The 20,878-nt window shown below is 41.1% G+C and overlaps 1 protein-coding gene across 1 annotated transcript in view; it reads left to right on the top strand.

The window, feature by feature from the left end:
• PEX7 (peroxisomal biogenesis factor 7) overlaps positions 1-14,435 on the top strand; it is a 96,374-nt gene extending 81,939 nt beyond the window's left edge. The window contains exons 9-10 of the mRNA XM_038741459.1: positions 2,086-2,185; positions 13,885-14,435. Of these exons, the coding sequence (XP_038597387.1) occupies positions 2,086-2,185; positions 13,885-13,953 (169 nt within the window). The 3' untranslated portion in view covers positions 13,954-14,435. The remainder of the gene's footprint in view (positions 1-2,085; positions 2,186-13,884) is intronic.
• Positions 14,436-20,878: the final 6,443 nt, after the last annotated feature.

Below are 20,878 nucleotides of genomic sequence, written 5' to 3'. Positions count from 1 at the left end.
CTGGTTAATTATTTGTTAAAATGTGGGTATTATCCTTCCATTATTTTGTAAATAATACAGATACATTGGCATAGTAGAAATTGATCTGAATCATTTTTCATTTTCAAATGCTAAAAAAATTCCCAGCCATGTTCGACAAATTAAAATCTATTGTCTTGGCATGATCCCAAAGGAGGGACTCTTCCAAGGTAATGGAGATCACTGTTATTGCTTTCCTGAAAGGTTGCAGTTTGTTTTAATCTATTCAAACAGACAAGATTTCAAGGGTTAAAGTAGCCCTGTTTGTGATATTCTCTAGAGTACAGTGATCTGTAAAACAAGTTTTTTATGTTGCATGTCTTCTGGTACTCACACAAAGGATAAGCCATAGCAACAACCCTTTTTGCAACTTCCCAGTATCTCTGCACATTTATTACAGAAATAATGCCGACAGGTTAAACAAACAAAGGCTGTTGGTTTTGTCTGTTTGCTATGTTCCCAAACTGGTGGATAAACCTACAGTGCTTTCTCTGTGGCTGATAGTTTTTACAAGGGTGAATTTTTCTTCTCCATACAAATTTTTCTATATATCTATCGTCTTTCTCCTTTTAAAAGTGTATTGTTTTCATGGTTTGAAGTCAAAGTGAAAAAGATTTAGGTTCCTGGGCAGGAAGTGGCAAATCTAGTTCCTTTAAGTGAGATGATGAAGATGCTATAAAAAGTAATTTTCCATTTATAAATATGTATTTATTTGGCCACCATAAGCAGAAGTTAATTCCTTCCCATAAAAGCAAGTCAGGGTGCAGAGTATGTAAAATATGTCAATGTATCAGACCTCAGACAAAATAGCAGAAACAGCACCCAGCGTAAACCTACCCATTTTTTCAACTTCTAGCTCTTTTGAATATTTTGGGTGAAAGGGCAACTTACCTTTTTTTCTTTAGGCAAAGTTGACTCTATTCCATTTGCACAAATAATACATCATGAAAAGCATCATGGTTAGGACAACAGTTGGAGCATTTAGAGTTCAGCTTGATAATGAAATTTTGAGAAATCCTGTAGTATGCATTTATATTTATCCTTGGTACAGAATAGGTTCTCTCCTATGAATCGACACCTTATTGTAGCAGGAGAGTTTGTGTATATTGATGAAGCGTAGAGCTATGCCATATAAGGCTATCCATAATCGAAAGATTTAATCCGAAGCTTAAAACAGAGTCATTTCACCTGTGCTGAGCAGCAGCGGCATGGGAAAACGTCACAATCGGTTGATCAAGTGATCGAAACGTTCATCAAAGACACCAGCAGAGACTCAAATTTTTACTGCGTGGATGATATCTTTACCAAGAAGACAATCTGGATTCACATACCAGAATGATTTTATGACAGAAGATGGGATGTTCTGAGGAGGGTGTGTCCATGGAGTCATTATGGGTTGGAAACGACTCAAGGGCATTTGAAGAAGACAGAATAGGTCAATTTATGCTGAAATTGGGTGGAAAATTATAATAGGCAAGATAGTTGCAGGACTACACTATTTTTTAAAAAGAGAATAAATGCTCTTTTAATAAATTGAATTCCTGGTAAAAGAAATGTATTTGAGAATTTTGTGCCCATGTTGAGCGATTTATGTGTTTATAGTACTAATGTTCACCTCCCAAAACTTTGGGAGCAGATATCTTATCCAGAATCCCCAACTCTGATTAAAGGCACAGAAAACAATAAACAAGCAACAACTAAAGCAACTGAAGAATCTCACCTTAGAATGTGCTACTGACTTACTCAGGAGACTATCAGAACATTCTCTGCCTACATTGTTATCTGTTTCCCTTGCAGCCTTTTCAGAGTCTTTACAGTGTTAGGATGATCCAGAATTCTCTGTCCAGAGATATTTTCTGTTGATTTAGTAGACCACAATGCATTTTTTCTTGACATTTGATTTATATAGATCCAAAAAGGACTTTTCAGGAAAGAAATTACTAAAGTTAGGTATTTGTTGAGGAGCAGAATTTTCTGTGTTAGAAATATCTATGTACTTCATATAGTCATATCTTTTAAAGGGTCCTTTAAGGGGTATTAATTTATTTTATGTGTTTCTTTTCACAGATTTTGGGACTTTTCCAAGCCTGATCCTCTACTTGAAACAGTAGAACATCACACAGAGTTTACATGTGGGCTAGATTTAAGTCTTGACAACCCAAAACAGGTAATAGTCACACCTTATTTACATTTCACTCCCCAACATAATTAATAATCTGTTTCACACACTAGCATATGTAACTCTCTATATGTCATGATTACCAGTCATAGGGTAGCTATCATGCCTCAAGGAGAAGGCCTAACTGAACCTACCAGCTAAATATAATACTTAGTCCCATGAGGCTAATAAATAAAAGGGACTGTGGGGGTCCTTCAAGGTTCAGTTCTGGGTTCCCTTCTATTCTCCATCTACACCCACTCCCTTGGAGAACTCATTCACTCCCAGGGCTTCAGCCACCACCTCTATGCGGATGATTCCCAAATCTACATCTCCAGCCCCTGTCTCTCTCCCTCTCTCCAGTCTTGCATCTCTTCTTGCCTTCAAGACATCTCTACTTTCATTTAATTGCATTTATTGAGTGCTCACTGTGTGCAGAGCACCGTACTAAGCGCTTACTGTACTATGTACAGTACATAGTAAATAAATACGATTGAATGAATGAATGAACATTAAGCACTTGGAAAGTGCAATTCATGACAAGTACAATGAAAGTACAATTATGACTTGGATGTCCTCCCGTCACCTCAAACTTAACATGTCCAAAACAGAGCTTCGTATCTTCCCATTCAAACCCTGTCCTCCCCCTGAATGTAGACGGCACCACTATCCTTTCTGTCTCGTAAGCCCGAAACTTTGGTGTTACCCTTGACTCTTCTCTCTCATTCAACCCACATATTCAATCCATCATATTCAATCCTGTTGGTCCCACCTTCACAACAACGCTAATATCCTCCCTTTCTTCTCCATCTAAACTGCTACCACATTAATACAGTCACTCATCCTATGCTGCCTGGATTACCGCATCAGCCTCCTTGCTGACTTCCCAGCCTCCTATCTCTCTCCACTCCAGTCCATACTTCAGTCTGCTGTCTGGATCATTTTTCTACACAAACATTCAGGACGCATCACCCAGCTCCTCAAAAATCTCCAGTGGTTTCCCATCCACCTCTTCATCAAACAAAAACTCCTCACCATTGGCTTTAAACCACTCCATCACCTCGCCCCCTCCTACCTCACCTCACTTCTCTCCTTCTACAACCCAGCCCTCACACTTCACTCCTCTAGTGCTAACCTTCTCACTGTGCCTCGATCTTGCCTATCTCACCGCCAGCCCCTAACCCACATCCTGCCTTTGGCCTGTTACGCCCTCCTGGGACAATTTCTCTCCCCTCCTTCAAAGCCATACCAAAGGCACATCTCTTCCAAGAGACCTTCCCAAACTAAGCCCCACCTTTCCTCATCTCCCATTCCCTTCTGCATCGCCCTGTCCTTCTCCCTTTCCCCACAGCACTTATGTACATATCTGAAATTTATTTATTTGTATTGATGTCTGTCTTCCCCACTCTAAGCGGTAAGCTTGTTCTGGGCAGGGAATGTGTCTTATTGTTGTATTGTACTGTCCCAAGCACATAGTACAGTGCTTTTCACCTACTAAGCACTCAATAAATATATTTGAATGATTGAATGAGTAAAAGGAATTACTTAAAATGGACTTGTTTGGAAGGGGGCTACAGGTGGTTGACTTCAAGCCCATAATCATCCGTGCAGGTAACAAGTGTTGATTCCCATTTTTGGAAACTGGGAGTATAGTGACTTGAATAGAAAGGGAGATTGTGCTAATTATTAATTTAAGATTAAAAGATACTTTGAAAAATTTGCTGTGTTATTTTTAAGTTGGCTGTAACTCTGAAATACCTCATAGTTTTCCACTGAGTTTCTTGCAGGACTATTTTTGTGCTCCTGTCTGGGCAATAATTTCCTTTGGATAAAGGCTGACTTTGCTCAGACCAATCTTTCTCTCAACCCCCAGTCTGCACAGGGCAAGTCTACCCTTTGAGACTAATCCAAAGCTTGAAGCGTCAGGGTTTTAAATAAGAAAGGAGTAACGTGGAGCTATAAGCCTGTAGTCGCACTACAGGGACATTGATCTCACCAAATCTTCGTACTTAACAGTTATAATGTGGGGCTTTTCCAGACTGTGCCCTGTCTCTGCACGCAGTAAGCGCTTAATAAACATGATTGACTGCCTGACTGTCTCCCTTCGCCCTGCTGCCATCCTAGGGAGCTTGAGGACAGTTCCCAGTGACTAGGCAGACATGTGGGTAGCAGGATGATTGACACAGCACAGAACAACCAGCATTCTTAAGCAGCTGATGATCAGGCAGACACCACAAACCAAGGACCTGGGTTCTAATGCCAGCTCCAACACTTCTCTGCTGTGTGACCGTGGGCAAATCACTTCACTTCTCTGTGCCTCATTTACCCCACCTGTAAAATGGGGATTAATACTGTGAGCCCCATGTGAGACATGGACTTTGTCGAATCTGATTAGCTTGTGTCTACCTCAGCACTTAGTGCAGTGCCTGGAACATAGTAAGCGCTAAACAAACTCCCCCCCCCAAAAAAGAAGGTATTTTGGAAGACAGTTATGTGACTAAAATTTTCAGTCAGCCAGGACCAAGACCAGTAACTTTTACCTGACTCCAAATTGTTATCAAATTTACTTTTACTTTGATTGAGGCAAAAGGATATGTTTGGCATTTTTGAAATTACGTATTCATTTTGCTGTAGACAGATATGAGCAGCTACCAGGTTACCTCTTTTGTACTTCCCAAGCGCTTAGTACAGTGCTCTGCACACAGTAAGTGCTCAATAAATACAATTGAATGAATGAATTAATCTTTTAAAAATCTCTGACCTGTCCAAGGTCCCTACTCAAGATCATGACTTACTATTTTTGCTGATTCCACTTCATTCCTTTTCCAGTTATGTTAGCCGCCAGCTCTTATTGGCATTTTTATACCATATTACTTCCTCCAATCTATAATTTATTTTAGTGTCTGCCTCCCTCTCTAGACTGTAAACCCCTTAAGGTAGGGAGTATATCTAATAATTCTATTGTAAACTCCCAAGTGATTAGTACAGTTCTCCACAAATGGTGGTCACTTAATACTATTGATTGATTGAGCATTGTTAAGTTAATTTTTCCTTTTCAGACTTGCAATTACCTTACCTAATGAGATCTTCTTTCAAATGACTCAGGGGGTTCATGCCTGGTCTGTTTTTGGAGGGTGTTTTGTAATGTTTAGATCTACCTGCTCTGATCTTTCCCAGAAGTGTTCTTAAGAGTGTTCCTCTGTGCTTGGCTATCTTTGAGGCCTCTGGAAAAAAAAAAAAAAAGCTTAAAGCAACTCATCACAGGAACTCCAAAAATGAATGTCTGAATTTTTATTTGAAAATCTTCCTTTTATTCCGTTCCCTCTTATCAGATGCACTTTGTTCACTCCTGGATGTCCACAGCCCTCACTTATAGGAATGTGTGAATTTTCTCTTCTTGCCTCCTTTGAGAGTAAAAGTTAGAATTTAAAGAAATTCCTTCCATTTCTTTACACCTGAGTCATAAAGTGTGGGCTTTAATTCAGCTTCAGAAATTGTAGTGCTTTTTAATGGTATGGTATATCCGTAAAAGTAAGGCCTTTTCGTTAAACAGTGTAATGATGATGAGTAGCTAGCCACTGTAAAGCATAGACTGTATGAATCATCATCATCATCATCATCATCATCATCAGTCGTATTTATTGAGCGCTTACTGTGTGCGGAGCACTGTACTAAGCGCTTGGGAAGTACAAGTTGGCAACATATAGAGACAGTCCCTACCCAACAGTGGGCTCACAGTCTAAAAATACCATTAGACATTGCAAATATAGAAAACTAAGCTCAAAGGGAATGTTTTAAGTGTTTTGAATCTAAAGCATGGCTCACATATTAAAATCTTTATAATAATTATCAGAGAAAAAACAAACAAATGCTTCCCTTGATTATGAGGTCAGCCATCCTACTGAGAAGCAGCATGGTAAAGTGGATAGAGCACAGGCTTGGGAGTCAGAAGGTCATGGGTTCTAATCCCGACTCTGCCACTTCTCTGCTGTGTAACCTTGGGCCTCAGTGATATGGGCCTCAGTTACCTCGTCCGTAAAATGGGGATTGAGATTGTGAGCCCCACATGGACTAGGGACTGTGTCCAACTCGATTTGCTTATATCCACCCCAGTGCTTAGTACAGTGCCTGGCACATAGTAAGCGCTTAACAAATACCATCATGATTATTAGTATTACTTCTTTTCATTTAAATACACACTATTTCGTTGGTTTTTAGTAACTTAAGACCTAACATTTAATTTGGGGTTCTCAATTTCTGATTATGAAATTCATTTTACTTTGTGATATACGAAGTAGAAAAGGCTGATTTGGTAAACTGGTGACAGTTTCAATATAAAGAGAGATGTCTTTCAGGTGAGGTTTTTTTTTCCTTTGAGGCCCTGTCAATTTTTCACTCCAAGAGTTTAATAGAATGAACTGAATCTTTCCAGTGGCATTTTGCGTCTGGATATTTAACTTCAGCTGCCTAGAAGATAAGCTTCACTGTGCTTGGCACTTAGAGTCTTTAGCTACACTGAACCCTGAGATTCCTGGAGAAGTTCATTTAACTCATGTGGTTAAGAATTATTTTCCCTGCCATAGAATCTGTTTACCCAGTCGTTGCTTTGAATCATGGGCCCGGGTTTTCCAGCGATCTCTAGATATTTGCTGCTGGGAGCCATATGCACACAGTAAGCGCTCAGTAAATACGATTGATGATGATAATAACAATGGGGCCTAGTCCTTGAGGTACCTATATTCAGACACTAACTTTGCTGATGGGGCAAACCCTGAGGTTTGTGATTGGAAGAAGTCCAGAAATGGCAGCAAGTCGAAGGCCAGAGGGGATCCTTATGGCATTTGGAGAGCTGGCGTGAGCCAAGTGCATACTGGACATGGATACCCTTTGGCTCCAGGAATCTGGCTGTTCTGCCAGTAGGAGTGGTTATAATAATGATGGCATTTATTAAGCGCATACTATGTGCAAAGCACTGTTCTAAGCGCTGGGGAGGTTACAAGGTGATCAGGTTGTCCCACAGGGGGCTCACAGTCTTAATCTCCATTTTACAGATGAGGTAACTGAGGCACAGAGAAGTTAAGTGACTTTCCCAAAGTCACACAGCTGACAATTGGTGGAGCCAGGATTTGAACCCCTGACCTCTGACTCCAAATCCCATGCTCTTTCCACTGAGCCACGCTGCTATTACAGTACCTGTCAACCTTTGGCAGGCATTGAAATGCCAATAATCTGGCTCACGCTGTAATGGGAGACCTTAGTTATATGTTGTTTCTGCTCTGGTCTATGGATTTGTTTTGATTTTCAATGTATTTCTGTAATTTATTACATTTACTATACTGCAGGACACCAAAGAACAGTGGCCCCCAAACCTTTATTTCCCGTTGGCATTTAACTAGGTTTGATGGATCCAGTTTGCATTTTAGTATTCACATTTCTCCTTTCCTCTTTGTCCTGTAATTAGGGAATATGTTTTAAAAACTTTTATAATGTCTCCAGTCCCCCCCTCCCCAGCTGTTAGCCCTTGAGACTATCCACCCAGTCCTTCTACTTCTCCATTTCCCCTGCCTACTTCCCTCCGGGAGGAACTCCCAGAATCTGGTTCCCAAGTTGCGGGCTCCTCAAAGAAAGCTAAGATGAAAGAGGAGAATAATAGAAATTTCCCAGTTGGAATTGTAAATGTAATTTCTGAAGAATGTCAGCCATTCTTTCAGTGTTGTCTTTGGGGGCCTTTTCAGCTCCAGCTCTGATTTTGATCCCAACCACAAGCCTGTCTCTTTCAACTAATAATAATGATGGCATTTATTAAGCGCTTACTATGTGCAAAGCACTGTTCTAAGTGCAGGGGAGGGTACAAGGCAATCAGGTTGTCCCTTGGGGGACTCACAGTTTTAATCCCCATTTTACAGATGAGGTAACTGAGACCCAGAGAAGTTAAGTGACTTGCCCAAAGTCACACAGCTGACAATCGGCAGAGCCGGGATTTGAACCTATGACATCCGACTCCAAAGCCCGGGCTCTTTTCCACTGAGCATCTGCTACATCCTAGCTTTCCAGATGAGATGAACCATGCACCAGAAGTCCTAGAGTATGGTGGCCTCAGGCTGTATTCTCTTATGGTTCCTCTTCCCTCTTGCTATAAATTCATAGAACTTTTTTGTTGTTCATATATCTTAAAAGAAAAAACAAAGCCCTTTTCCCTACACCCTCATCTTTATGTCCTCCTCCCTTATGTACCCTTTTTACCAATAAATTTTATCTCATGTTCCCCAGTTAATGAAAATCCTGTTTCTGGAAAGACTCTGAATATCTAAGTTAGGTCAGACCTGTGATCATTTAAAAAATGTAGGGCAAATTATACTTTTTATTTGTACTGTTTTAAGCACTTAGTACAGTGCTGGGGACACAGTAAGTGCTCATTAAGATACCACTGATTGATTTAACAGTAGAATTTAAGAGTGCTAATAAAGAGAGTGATGAATTGCATATTGTCCCTGAAGAAATGAAGTTAGTATCACTGTTTAATTATTACACAAATGCAAAATAGTGGTGGCTCAAATTTTAGACACCATAAAACCAAATCCTTTGTAGTGATTTCTTTTTTCTCACTCATTACACCCCCCCCCCACTCCACCCCCTTCTTGGCCTGCCTTCTTCCCCTCCTCCCTTTTTTTCTTCATCCTCTTCCCATTACTTTCTCTCCTCTTATCCTTATTTCTTATCTCTCTGCTTTTTCTTCTCTTTCTCTCATCTCACTACCTTTGTCCTTTCTATTCCCCTTCACCTTCCTTCTCCCCATTTTATCAGTCTCCAGTCTTCCCTTTACCCTTTTTTTCTCCTATTTCCCTTCTCTCTGCTGTTTTTTTCCCTTTCCCTTTTCCTTCTTCCCTTGTCCACTCTTCTTTCTCCACCCTCCCCCGACTCCCCTTACGTCATCTGGATAATTACAGTATATTGAGCAAGCTTCCTTAGGGCAAAGGAAATTGCAGAGTGGATTGGGAGAAACATGGAGGCTCTGCCAAAGAACAAAATCAGTTAAGTCTTTGATAAATTAACAGTCAGCCAGTTAATCGCATTTATTGAGTTACTGTATGCAGAGCACTGTACTAAGCACTTGGGAGAATACAATACAACAATAAAAAGACACATGTCCTGCCCACAAGGAGGAGCTTACAGTCTAGAAGGGGCTATCCATATTAAATCCCTTGAGGTAAATGACCTCATAATCCAGGACATGGCTTAACACTATGATAAACATTACAACAAAATAAAAGGAAGCTCTTTCCCTTTAGGGAAAATATTAATTTCACATAAAAGAATGAAAGTACAATTACAAGACGCATATTTGGGGAGTTTGTGAGGCATAGTGAGCTAAGGGAAAGCCTGTAGTGCTTTTGGTAAGAGCAATGAAGCTCACTAACTTCCTAACATATCAGAATTGAGGCACTGAGGTCACAGTAATAGTACAGGGTAATTCACCTTTGCCTTCAATGTATCTACTACTTCAGTGTTGTGTAAAGCACAATTTACAACATCCTTTATCCAGGGGATCTTGTAAAATGCATTCTGCACATAAAATGCCCAACATTCAATGGGGAAAAAATAATTAAATTATTTTATGCTTTTTCCCTTATTTGAGCATTGCATTCACTGGCAAATAAATGAGGGTTTCTATGGTATGTGCACAAATCTTGAATTATTATAATAATTATGATATTGCTAGGTGCTTACTATGTGCCAAGCACTGTTCTAAATGCCAGAGCACTGTTCTAAACGCTGGATGTAGCTTGTAGTCTATCCTCAAAAATAACTTTTGAGTAGCACCCTGATGGGCAGTGATCTAAATGCTTAGGTAGAAGTATTGGGTTTCCAGTACTTAAATAAAGGTGGAAAATATAAGCCAAGGTAAAGCATTTTTCAGTGCACTAAGAAGTAGTAGTAGTAGGAATAAGAAGCATAGTCTATTAGAAAGATTATGGACCTGGGAATGAGAAGACCTGGGTTCTAATCCCGGCTCAACCATGTACCTGCTGTGTGACCTTGGGGAAGTCACTTAAATTTTCTGTGCCTCAGTTCCCTCATCTACAAAATGAAGATTCAAAACCTGGTCTCCCTCCTACTTAGGCTGTGAGTCCCATGTGGGACCTGATTATTTTGAATCTACCCCAGTACTTTGTAGAGTGCTTGGCATATAGTAAGCATTTAACAAATACCATTCATTCATTCATTCATATTTATTGAGCGCTTGCTGTGTGCAGAGCACTGTACTAAGCACTTGGGAAGTACCACAATTATGAATAGCAGTAGTAGTAGTAGTAGTAGTAGTTGTAGTAGTAGTAGTAGTAGTAGTAGTAGTAGTAGTAGTAGTAGTGGTAATAATATTTTCTAAGTGCCTACTGTGTGCAAAGCACTATTCTGAGGTCTGGGAAAAAGTACGTGGATGAAAATTAGACTCGAAGAGCAGTAAAAATATTATCCTTTCCTTCTCTTTTCCCATCAGAGAAGTGTTTCCATCTTTGGAAGACTTTTGTACATTGTACTGAGTTTTGTCAGTTTCAGAAGTTTTTAGAGAATTCATTTACAGTAGTATGACATAGGGGTGTCTAATTTCCTCTCCCTCCCACCCCCTAACTTGAATATCTTTTCTAGGTAAAATTATAGACCAAGAGTTATATTCCATTTTTCCTAGGAAGTTTCAGGGATCTTAAAAATTTCATTGTGTGCTCTGGTATATGGATGCCTGGTAGAGGGTGAACTGAACTGTAATTCTGGGATTTGAATTCTGTGACCATTAAGTTGTTGGGAACCCCTAAATTAGTCATGTAAACCCAGCCTCAGTTTCTCTGTCTGGAAAATACGTCAAAAATAATTGGTCCAACCAACTGGCAAAGGTTCAGTAAAAGGAAGGATGTTACCAGATAAGAGATGTTAATGGCTGGAGCATATCACAGGATAGGAAAAAGCCTTCCTCTAATTACCTAAAAGTCCTAGTCAGTTTGCCTTTTTGTAAGGCCCCTGTTTGTTTTATTATGATTGCATTAAGTGGTTCTTGGAATAGAGGCAGTGACTGGGAATTGATTAGATTAATCACAGCTGGAAGTTCCCCTGTGAAATTTTCAAGTCTTTCTGTCACATTTTGCCTCCTATTGAGGCTAAGGTATCTGGGAATGAATAGTGGATTTCACGTACCTGCTTAAAAAATAGGAAGCACAAATATCACAGAACATGGTGCAGTCTAAATTAATATTAGCAGATCATTGGAAATTTTATAATTTAGGACTCAGGCAGAAAGTACAATCTATACTTTTTTTAATTGTCTACACTATTTTTAAACTTTAAATGCAGGTTTAGGCTGTGCATAACACTGGGAGAGGGTTAGTTGTGGTGTTCATTAAGAGTAATTAAGTGCCAAGCACTGTGCTAAGAGAAGTTGTGTTTCAGGAAGAGGCTGTGTTTGGTAGATAAGTAAGCAGAAACATTCAATCGCAGTGAAAGCCAGAGTGAAAAGGTGGGAAAGGTGAAGTGCCTCGTGTTCCTGGTTCATATAGAGTACTGTGAACATGACTGGATGTAACTGTAATCCAGTTACATGAACTCTGACCACTCCCTGCCAAAGTGATGGGGCCAAAATGGAGAGCAAATTCTGAAGGCATTTGTTGGTGGCACTTCCTTGGTGGTCAAGAAGACGATGAGCTGTGGAGCTGCTACTTTAATTAGTCAATCAATCACTTGCATTTATTGAGTGCTTTCTGTGTGCCAAGCATTGTACTAAGCGCTTGGGAGAGTACAATACAGTAGAGTTGGCACACACATTTCCTGCCCACAGTGAGCTTGCAGTCTAGTGGGAGAGACAGACATTAATATAAAAATAATTTCCAGGTGTGTACATCAGTGCTCTGGGCCTTAGGGAGGGGTGAATACATGGAGCCAATCAGGGTAACACAGAAGAGAGTGGGGAAAAGAGAAAATGAGGGATTAGTCATAATAATAATAATTACTATAGTTATTATTATGATTATGGTATTTGTTAAGCACTTACTTTGTGCCAAGCACTGTTCTGAGCACTGGGCGGGGGAGATACAAGGAAATCAGGTTGTCCCACATGGGGCTCACAGTCTTCATCCCCATTTTACAGATGAGCAAAGAGAGGCACAGAGAAGTTAAATGACTTGCCCAAAGCCACACAGCTGACAAGTGGTGGAGTCGGAATTAGAACCCATGACTTCTGACTCCCAACCAAGCCTGTGCTCTTTCCACTGAGCCATGCTGCTTCTCTATAATAATAATAATAACTATGGTATTTATTAAGCACTTATTATATGCCAAGCACTGTATTAAGTGCTGGGGTAGGTATAAGATAATCAGGTCTCACATGGGGATCACTTTCTAAATAGGAGGGAGGGGTGGAGCCAGGATTAGAACCCAGGTCCTTTGACTCCTAGGTTCATGCTTTTTTTAGTAGTCCATGCTATTTCATATATACATATATTTCTGAGGATGGGTATAAATAGTTGTTAGGGTCTAGAAATGGCCAGTTGTTTTTTAAGGCTTAGTGTTTTGGGAACTAATCACGGAAGGCTTGTGGGAGGAGATGGGATTTGGGGAGAGCTTTGGATGAAGAGAGAATTGTGGTCTGTTAGACTTATGGAGAGAGGGAATTCCAAGCGGAGAGAACAGTGTGAGTGAAGAGCGAAGCAGGAGAGTTGAGAGCAAGATAACGTTAGTAGGGTATCTTGAGAGGAGTGAAAAAGAGATTTGGGGAGTAGCAGGTGAAGGGTGCAGGTAGGCAAAACAGGGCAATCAATCAATCAATCAATCAATCGTATTTATTGAGTGCTTACTGTGTGCAGAGCACTGTACTAAGCGCTTGGGAAGTACAAGTTGGCAACATATAGAGACAGTCCCTACCCAACAGTGGGCTCACAGTCTAAAAGGGGGAGACAAAGAACAAAACCAAACATACTAACAAAATAAAATAAATAGAATAGATATGTACAAGTAAAATAAATAGAGTAATAAATGTGTACAAACATATATACATATATACAGGTGCTGTGGGGAAGGGAAGGAGGTAAGATGGGGGGGATGGAGAGGGGGATGAGGGGGAGAGGAAGGAAGGGGCTCAGTCTGGGCAAGTTGATGGAGAGCCCTGAAGTCCTTAATAGTTAATTGGTATGTTTTGATTTTTTATGATATTTGTTAAGCACTTACTATGTGCCAGGAACCGTGCCAGGCATTCTACCAAGCACTGGGCTAGAGACAAGCAAATAAGGTTGGACACAATCCATGTCCCACATAGGGCTCACAGTCTTAATCCCCATTTTACAGATGAGGTAACCAAGGCACAGAGTAGTTCAGTGACTTGCCCAAGGTCACACAGCAGACAAGTGGCAAAACAGGATTAGAACCCAGGTCCTTCTGATTACCAGGCCCATGCTCTATCTAGGAGGCCACACTGCTTCTCTTTGATGATCTGTGGGCATTCCCCTTCAGTGAGGGGAATTTTACAACTTTACAGAAACTGATTTGGTGTCGTGAGAGGCTACCTTTGGTTTATTTTAAAGTTGATTCGATCTCTGGAATTTAAATATCAGAAAAACACTTGATACCCAAGAAGCCTCAATGATTTATGTTTTTGGTAGCCATTATGGGTGTTCTAATTTAACTGCCTAGTTTGGGGTTTCCAATAACTCCAGCACTTTTCTTTTTAGGTGGCTGACTGTGCCTGGGATGAAACCGTGAAGATCTACACCCCGCTTTGCCTGACTGTTCCTCTTTAGACTGCCGTGTGACGAGGGGCCGGGAGATGGGTTGAGGAAGTGCTTAGGGGCTGTCAGTGTAACCTAATATTGATAATGTGGCTTTAACCAGCTGCTCTGATTTTAAATAATTAACAATCCTTTTGAAGTTAGGAGGTGAATTTTGAACCTTATTTGAACACGATGGGTTGTTTGATCCAGGTATGTTAACCTATTTTCCTGCATCTGAAAGAATAAATAGAATTTTGATGTATTTTTGAAAATTCTGATAACGTGTTCACGCTACGGTAAGGTAAAATGTGGTTCTATCAACTGAAGGACACTGGGTTGAATCGATAGTGGGTTTTTATTTTTTTTCCTGTAATTCTTGCATTATTTTTCTGGTAAAATAGAACTAATGACGATGATGAAGAATGGTAAATGTCAGACTTTGGAATGAATTGCTTCTCTTGACCTTTCATTTATTGTTACATGATGTCCTGCCCATTAAAAAGGAAAACCTGTCTGTGTGTACTTTGCAATGTGCAGAACCACCGTCCACCTGCTCAGAAGCAGCGTGGCTCACTGAAAAGAGCACGGGCTTTGGAGTCAGAGGTCATGGGTTCGAATCCCAGCTCCACCGCATGTCTGCTGTGTGACCTTGGGCAAGTCACTTAACTTCTCTGAGCCTCAGTTCCCTCATCTGTAAAATGGGGATTAAGACTGTGAGCCCCCCATGGGACAACCTGATCACCTTGTATCCCCCCCCCAGCTCTTAGAACAGTGCTTTGCACATAATAAGCGCTTAACAAATGCCATTATTATTATTATTATTATTATTCACTGCTCTCTGTGACCCACCAGGCACACAGGTAGCAGGGACGATAGAATTCATTCCTTCAACCGTACCTATTGAGCGCTTACTGTGTGCAGAGCACTGTACTAAGCTCTTGGGAGAGTGCGATACAACAATAAACAGACACATTCCCTGCCCACAATGAGCTTACAGTCTGGGGTGGGGGGGGGACAAGTTGGAGGGGTGCCACGCAAGCCCGAACCACTATATTTCATTAGTGCAAGTTCTCACCCAGAGCCTTGAGATAGAGGCCTGTCTATCATCACCTGTCCACATGTTTTGTTTTGTCGTCTGTCTCCCCCTTCTAGACTGTGAGCCCACTATTGGGTAGGGACCGTCTCTATATGTTGCCAACTTGTACTTCCTAAGTGCTTAGTACACTGCTCTGCACACAGTAAGCACTCAATAAATACGATCGAATGAATGAATCATCTCATGATGCCCCAAAGTGAAACTTGGCTCATCATCCTTGGCTCCAAGGGTGAGTCAAAACTCCAAGCACAGCTAGCTAGCTAGCTAGCTAGCTAGTTGGATAACTAACCAGTATCACCTCTCTGTTAATTAGGATTTGTAGACTCTTAGACTGTTAAAGCTTTTCTGTGGTCAGTTGTATTTATTAAGTGCTTATTGTGTGCTAGCTAGTTGGATAACTAACCAGTATCACTGCTCTGTTAATTAGGATTTATAGACTCTTAGACTGTTAAAGCTTTTCTGTGGTCAATCAGCCAATCATATTTATTAAGTGCCCATTGCGTGCAGAGCACTGCACTAAGTGCTTGGGAGAGTACAATATAATAAACAGACACATTCCCTGCCCATAACAAGTTACTTCACCTTGCTGGCACTAAGAAAGCTTAAGTTAGGTAAACTGGCCCCTTTATCTGCAGGCTTTTACTCTGAAAATATACATACGTTTATACACACGTGGGATTTTGATTGAGGTTATATTTAATTCAGTTCTGCCTTGAAAGGGCATGCAAACTTATCAAACACCTTGATTAATCAAGGTAATCTTAAACTTTTGTCGCTCTATCAAGTATTTGTGGACTTTCCTCCCACCCTTGTCCCCTAATCTCTTCGGTATACTCTAGTCATTGCCAGTTGGCCATAATGACAGTAGCCCGTTATGCCCGACAAGGAGTCAAATGGGTCAGTGAGCCAACAAATTGGATGTTGGATTTTTTTTTTCCTTACTGCTAGCTACTTGGAGGCAGCGGTCGTTCCAACCACCCATTTTGCCTGTAAAACCAGTTCCACACCCAAGCCAAATAGCCCTCTTTCAATAAGTTCCCTGGGAGTGGATGCCCAGGAAGAGAATCAATCAGTGGTATTTATTGATCACTTATTGGCCTCTTGGACGAGTACATCAGAGTAAGGAGACGTGACCCCTGCCTTTTGATTTTTGACCTTTCTAATCCTGACTAGTGTCTAGCATAGACACATCCAATTGCTCAGTCAGCGCTGCCGATGAACATTTAACTCCAGGCCCTGCTTCTTAGTTGTAGCCCTGAATTTTAAGTTTCTCCACCTTCAAGTTAGTAAAATGTAAATTTTCCAACGGTAATGACCAAGAAAAGTAAGTGATTGCTGAGACGAGTGGATCTCGTGGAGAATCTAGAGCAGTAAAACCCACAAGAGAATTTGAAGAAATCAAATCCAAATCATTCTGATAATCATACATCGTGGACAAGACATACTTGGGGCCCATGTGAGTGGATCATGGGAAAGGCCTATCAGGCCGCAGAACCCTGCTGAGAAATTAGTATGGTGTAGTGGATAGAGCACGGGCCTGAGAATCAGAAGATCACGGGTTCTAATCCTGGCTCCTCCAATTGTCTGCTTTCTGACCTGGGACAAGACACTTCACTTCTCTGTACCTCAGTTACCTCATCTTTAAAATGGGGATTGAGACTGTGAGCCCCACGTGAGACAGGGACTGTGTCCATCCCGACTTACTTGTGTCCACCCCAGTGCTTAGTGCAGTGCCTGGCACATAGTAAGCGCTTAACAAATAACACAATGATGATGATTATTATTAGTAGTAGTACTAGTAATAATAACAATAGTAGTCCTCTGCAGGCCTCCCGAAAAGACTCCTATTATCTGTGCCTGGAGGGCACCCAAGTGCTTATTTAATTTATTTTTTCTCTTTTCTCTGGGGCCAGGATGCAGAGCTGAGTCTCAACCTATATGGTAGATGTGGCTTCCTCCTTCTTGCTCCAGGTGAACTAGAGCAGTCTGTGTTTACCAAATCCGTTATATTGTACTCTCCCTAGTACAGTACACACAGTAAGTGTTCAGTAAATACCGTTGATTGATTGATTGTGCATGGATCAGAGCAGGTTGTGAAGGGGCTGAAGAGGCCTCCCCATTTCCTATGCCCCCCTTCACCACATGTGTACTCCAGCAGCCCAAATGGGACTGGCTCACAGCCAAAGTCTGCAAGGAAAATTATGACACCCCCCCCCCACCCCAAAAGGGGAACTTCTGAGCCCTCGGCCGAGGACTGATTGGAAGCAAAGGAGAATGAGGGTGTCTGGGAAATAGCTAGGCTCTGACTGTTTTTGGCTTTCTAAATTGGTTGTGTATTCCTGCCTTGGTAGGGGTTTTTGTTGTTATTGTCTTGGGTCTTTTATTGTATTTGTTAAGCCTTAAGGATATGTTAAACACTGTTCTAAACCCTGTTGGAGGGACAGTTAATTAGGTTAGACTCTGTCCTGCATGGGACCCTCAGTCTAAGTAGGAGGGAGAACAGGTATTTAATCCCCATTTTACAGCTGAGGAAACTGCAGCACAAAGAAGTTAAGTGACTTGCTCGAAGTCACACAGAAAGCAATTGGCAAAGCAGGATTAGAACCCATGTCCACAGACTTCCAGGCCTGTGCTCTTTCCACTAGGCAACGTTGCTTCTCTTCTGTCGCTGTTAATTTTCATGACTTATTAACTGTAACTATTATCCAAGTCTGCAACTTTATCCCTAATGCATACACAAAAAAACCCCACCAATCTAAGTTTTTTTGCATGCAGTCTTCTGAAATGCCCTGAGCCATGAAATAGGCTACAGTATTGGAACCAGAGCCCTCCATAAACCACTCTCTTTAGATTATGCACAATGTTTTCATGGGTTCATTAAGTATCATGGAATACACTTCATTCTTTTTCCTTTGAATTCTATTAGAACACAAAATTACATTCACCAGGTTGAGGCACAGTATCTTAACTTCTTTACTTCGATCTGACGTTTAAACATAAAAGATTCTTGCTACATTCACATCTGAAAATTGGATTGTATTGCTTCTTGATCTACCTTCTTCTTTCCTTCTATATGCCTAACATTCGTTTGTGAAGAACATGCTGAATTTGTACTTTTGGCCAGCTGGATGAGAAGTTAACTGTGATTTTTTTTAACCTTTTAATAGAATCTTAAAATTGAAACTAGAAAGATTTTATATTTTTACATTTTCAAGTTTTAGATTGTCACAAGGTGAGATGCCTTCACCACATTCATTACAATGGCCTTACATGTCGACTAATAGTAATGATACTACTGTGGACCCTAAGTCTAAGTCTAGTCCTAGAACTAATAATAATAATAATAATGATAATAATAATAATAATAATTGTGGTATTTGTTAAGTGCATACTAAGTGCCAAGCACTGTAGCACTATACTAAGTACTAGGTTAGATGCAATATAAGCAAATTGGACGCAATCCCTGTCCCTCACAAGGCTCACAATCCAAAGGAATCATTGCCCTCACGAGGCTCACAATCCAAAGGAGTCATTGAACCCCCATTTTACAGATGAGAAAACTGAGGCACGGAGAACTTGTGACTCGGTCAGTGTCAATCAAGCTCTATCTTTGTATACAAATCCTAGTCTCTAATGAGAAATAGTCCTAGAAATTTTAAAACCTTGATGCTCCAAAACTGGATAACTTAGAGACCCTTAATATAGATCAAGTGAATTACAATTTTCTCAGCTCCAAAACCTGGTCTTAACTTGAGGAATAATCATTATAAGCAAGAGAATCAAGTCACTATGGTAATTAACCACCTCAAATAAGAATTCCTTTTTTTCTGGGTGGTTTCCAGGTGGGTTGGGTTTTTCCACATTCTTGTGATGATACCATGCCCCAGTGCTCTCTTTTGCCATTTTTACCTTTATTTTCCCCCTTGTACCACCAAAAACATAACCACTTTATTTAACAAAGCTCAAGAAAAAGTCTGTATGAAGGCTGTTCCACTACATATTATTAATTCTAAACCAAAACCCTACTGAGTGGTCATGTGGTGTGAATGAAAAAAATGGGTTCCAGTCACTCTTTATCAAGTTTTGAAAAGGGAAGAATCCCTGTTCACGAATGGAAACAAAAGTGCTAACTTCAAGAAAGCAAGACGAGCAAATACTACCCCTAGAATTAGCACTATTGGGATTAAACTTGTGTTTCCTTCCTTCCCACCACCCCCGACCCCAGCATTTTGAAACTGACCTGCTCTCCCCTCTGGAGCCAGATGGAACCAGGTGATAAATGGAGTTTCCAAGATGGCACCTCTAAGACCAAGCCTGGGACTCCATGTACACCATGAAAGCCCAGGTTCCAAATAATAATTACAACAATTGTGGTATTTGTTAAGTGCTTACTACGTACCAAACACTGTTCTAAGCGCTGAGGCAGATACAAGGTAATTAGGTTGGACATAGTCCCTGTCCCCCATGGGGCTCACAGTCTTGATCCCCATATTACAGAGGTAACTGAGGCACAGATAAGTTAAGCGACTTGCCCAAAGTCACACAGCAGACATGTGGCAGAGCTGGGATTAGAACCCATGTCGTCCGACTCCCAGGGCTTTGCTTTTTCTAAATGAAAGGCAGTGGTGAGCAGGGGGACGCTGAAGAGAGTCATGGTACCTCTGTAACTGGGTGTGTCCTAAAAAGTTCTGTAACAATTTTGCTGCTTTCCTTGAACGATTATTATGGAGGGACAGTTGTCCTTTGGATCAAAGATGATGGTGCTGATGATGAGATTGTGTCCCTGGGGGTGAGTATCTCTCTCAGTATCTTACACACACTTGCATCCTGTGCCCGAGAATATTAAGTACAGGTAAATTACTACATGCTACATTTATCTTGATTTGCAGTAAACATTGGCTGATATTTCTCATTTCACTGGAGCTTTGTGAAATTCCATTTTTTGGTCCTGCTACCAAAATTGAAATGTGTCAAGCCTTAGATGGATTGCCTCAATTTTTGTTTTTCTAAATTCAGAAACTACTTTTAAAGGCAAGTTTTTCCCTATCTATAATTTGCCTGTTGCAAGGAATGTAAATTCTGTGGCAGACACATTACTAGCTAATTACTATTTTTCAGGGCCATCAACGTCCAAGACCAAAAAACTTTCCCACAACAATACTGCATTTTCTCATGGCGGTTAACTTAATCCATTCTTTTTCCCATTTCAGTAGGCCTTGGGGAGCAGCTAACTTGTTAACAGCATTTCCAGCTTTCCATTCCTTTTCCTCATTGTGTAACTTGTGTGCGTTTGCCTAATCTCAGTGATTCCCGTAGTTTCTTCTTCCTTGATTTAACTACTTGTATCTGTAAAATTTCCTCGGATCACAGAGCAAAGGCCTTGGTGCTTTGGGCCAGCTGCCCCCTCCCTCTGTGCTCTCTCTCTCTGTGCTCCTCATTGCTCCTGGGATTACTTCCTCCTTCCTCCCACTGTGCTCTCAGGCAACTCCCATTGCCATCCAGCTGGGTCCCGGGCTGTTCCCCCATTTCTCCTCATCTGGCTCTTCCCCCATCTGGCAATTTTGAGGAGTAAGGAAGGTGGAGGAGGGGAAAAAAGGGCTGTCAGCTCATAGTGGGCAGGGAATGTCACTGGTTACTGTTGTATTATACGTTCCCAGGCACTTAGTACAGTGCTCTGCACACAGTAAGCACTCAGTAAATACGATTTAATGAATGAACCCTGGGCCTGGTTTTGTGGAGCTTCCAGGAATTAAAGTGGGGCCAGGGAGACCGATACAGAGGCTGTTGGATGGTGGGAGTGGAGGAAAGGTAAAGAAGGAGGGAAAAATATCCTTGGGGTGGGCTGAGAGTGGGTGCTAG

The sequence above is a fragment of the Tachyglossus aculeatus genome, chromosome 2 (assembly GCF_015852505.1).
Source record: "Tachyglossus aculeatus isolate mTacAcu1 chromosome 2, mTacAcu1.pri, whole genome shotgun sequence".
NCBI classification, from domain to species: Eukaryota; Metazoa; Chordata; class Mammalia; order Monotremata; family Tachyglossidae; genus Tachyglossus; species Tachyglossus aculeatus.
Note: the sequence above shows the minus strand (reverse complement) of the source record. Positions and strands in the feature narration are given on the sequence as shown.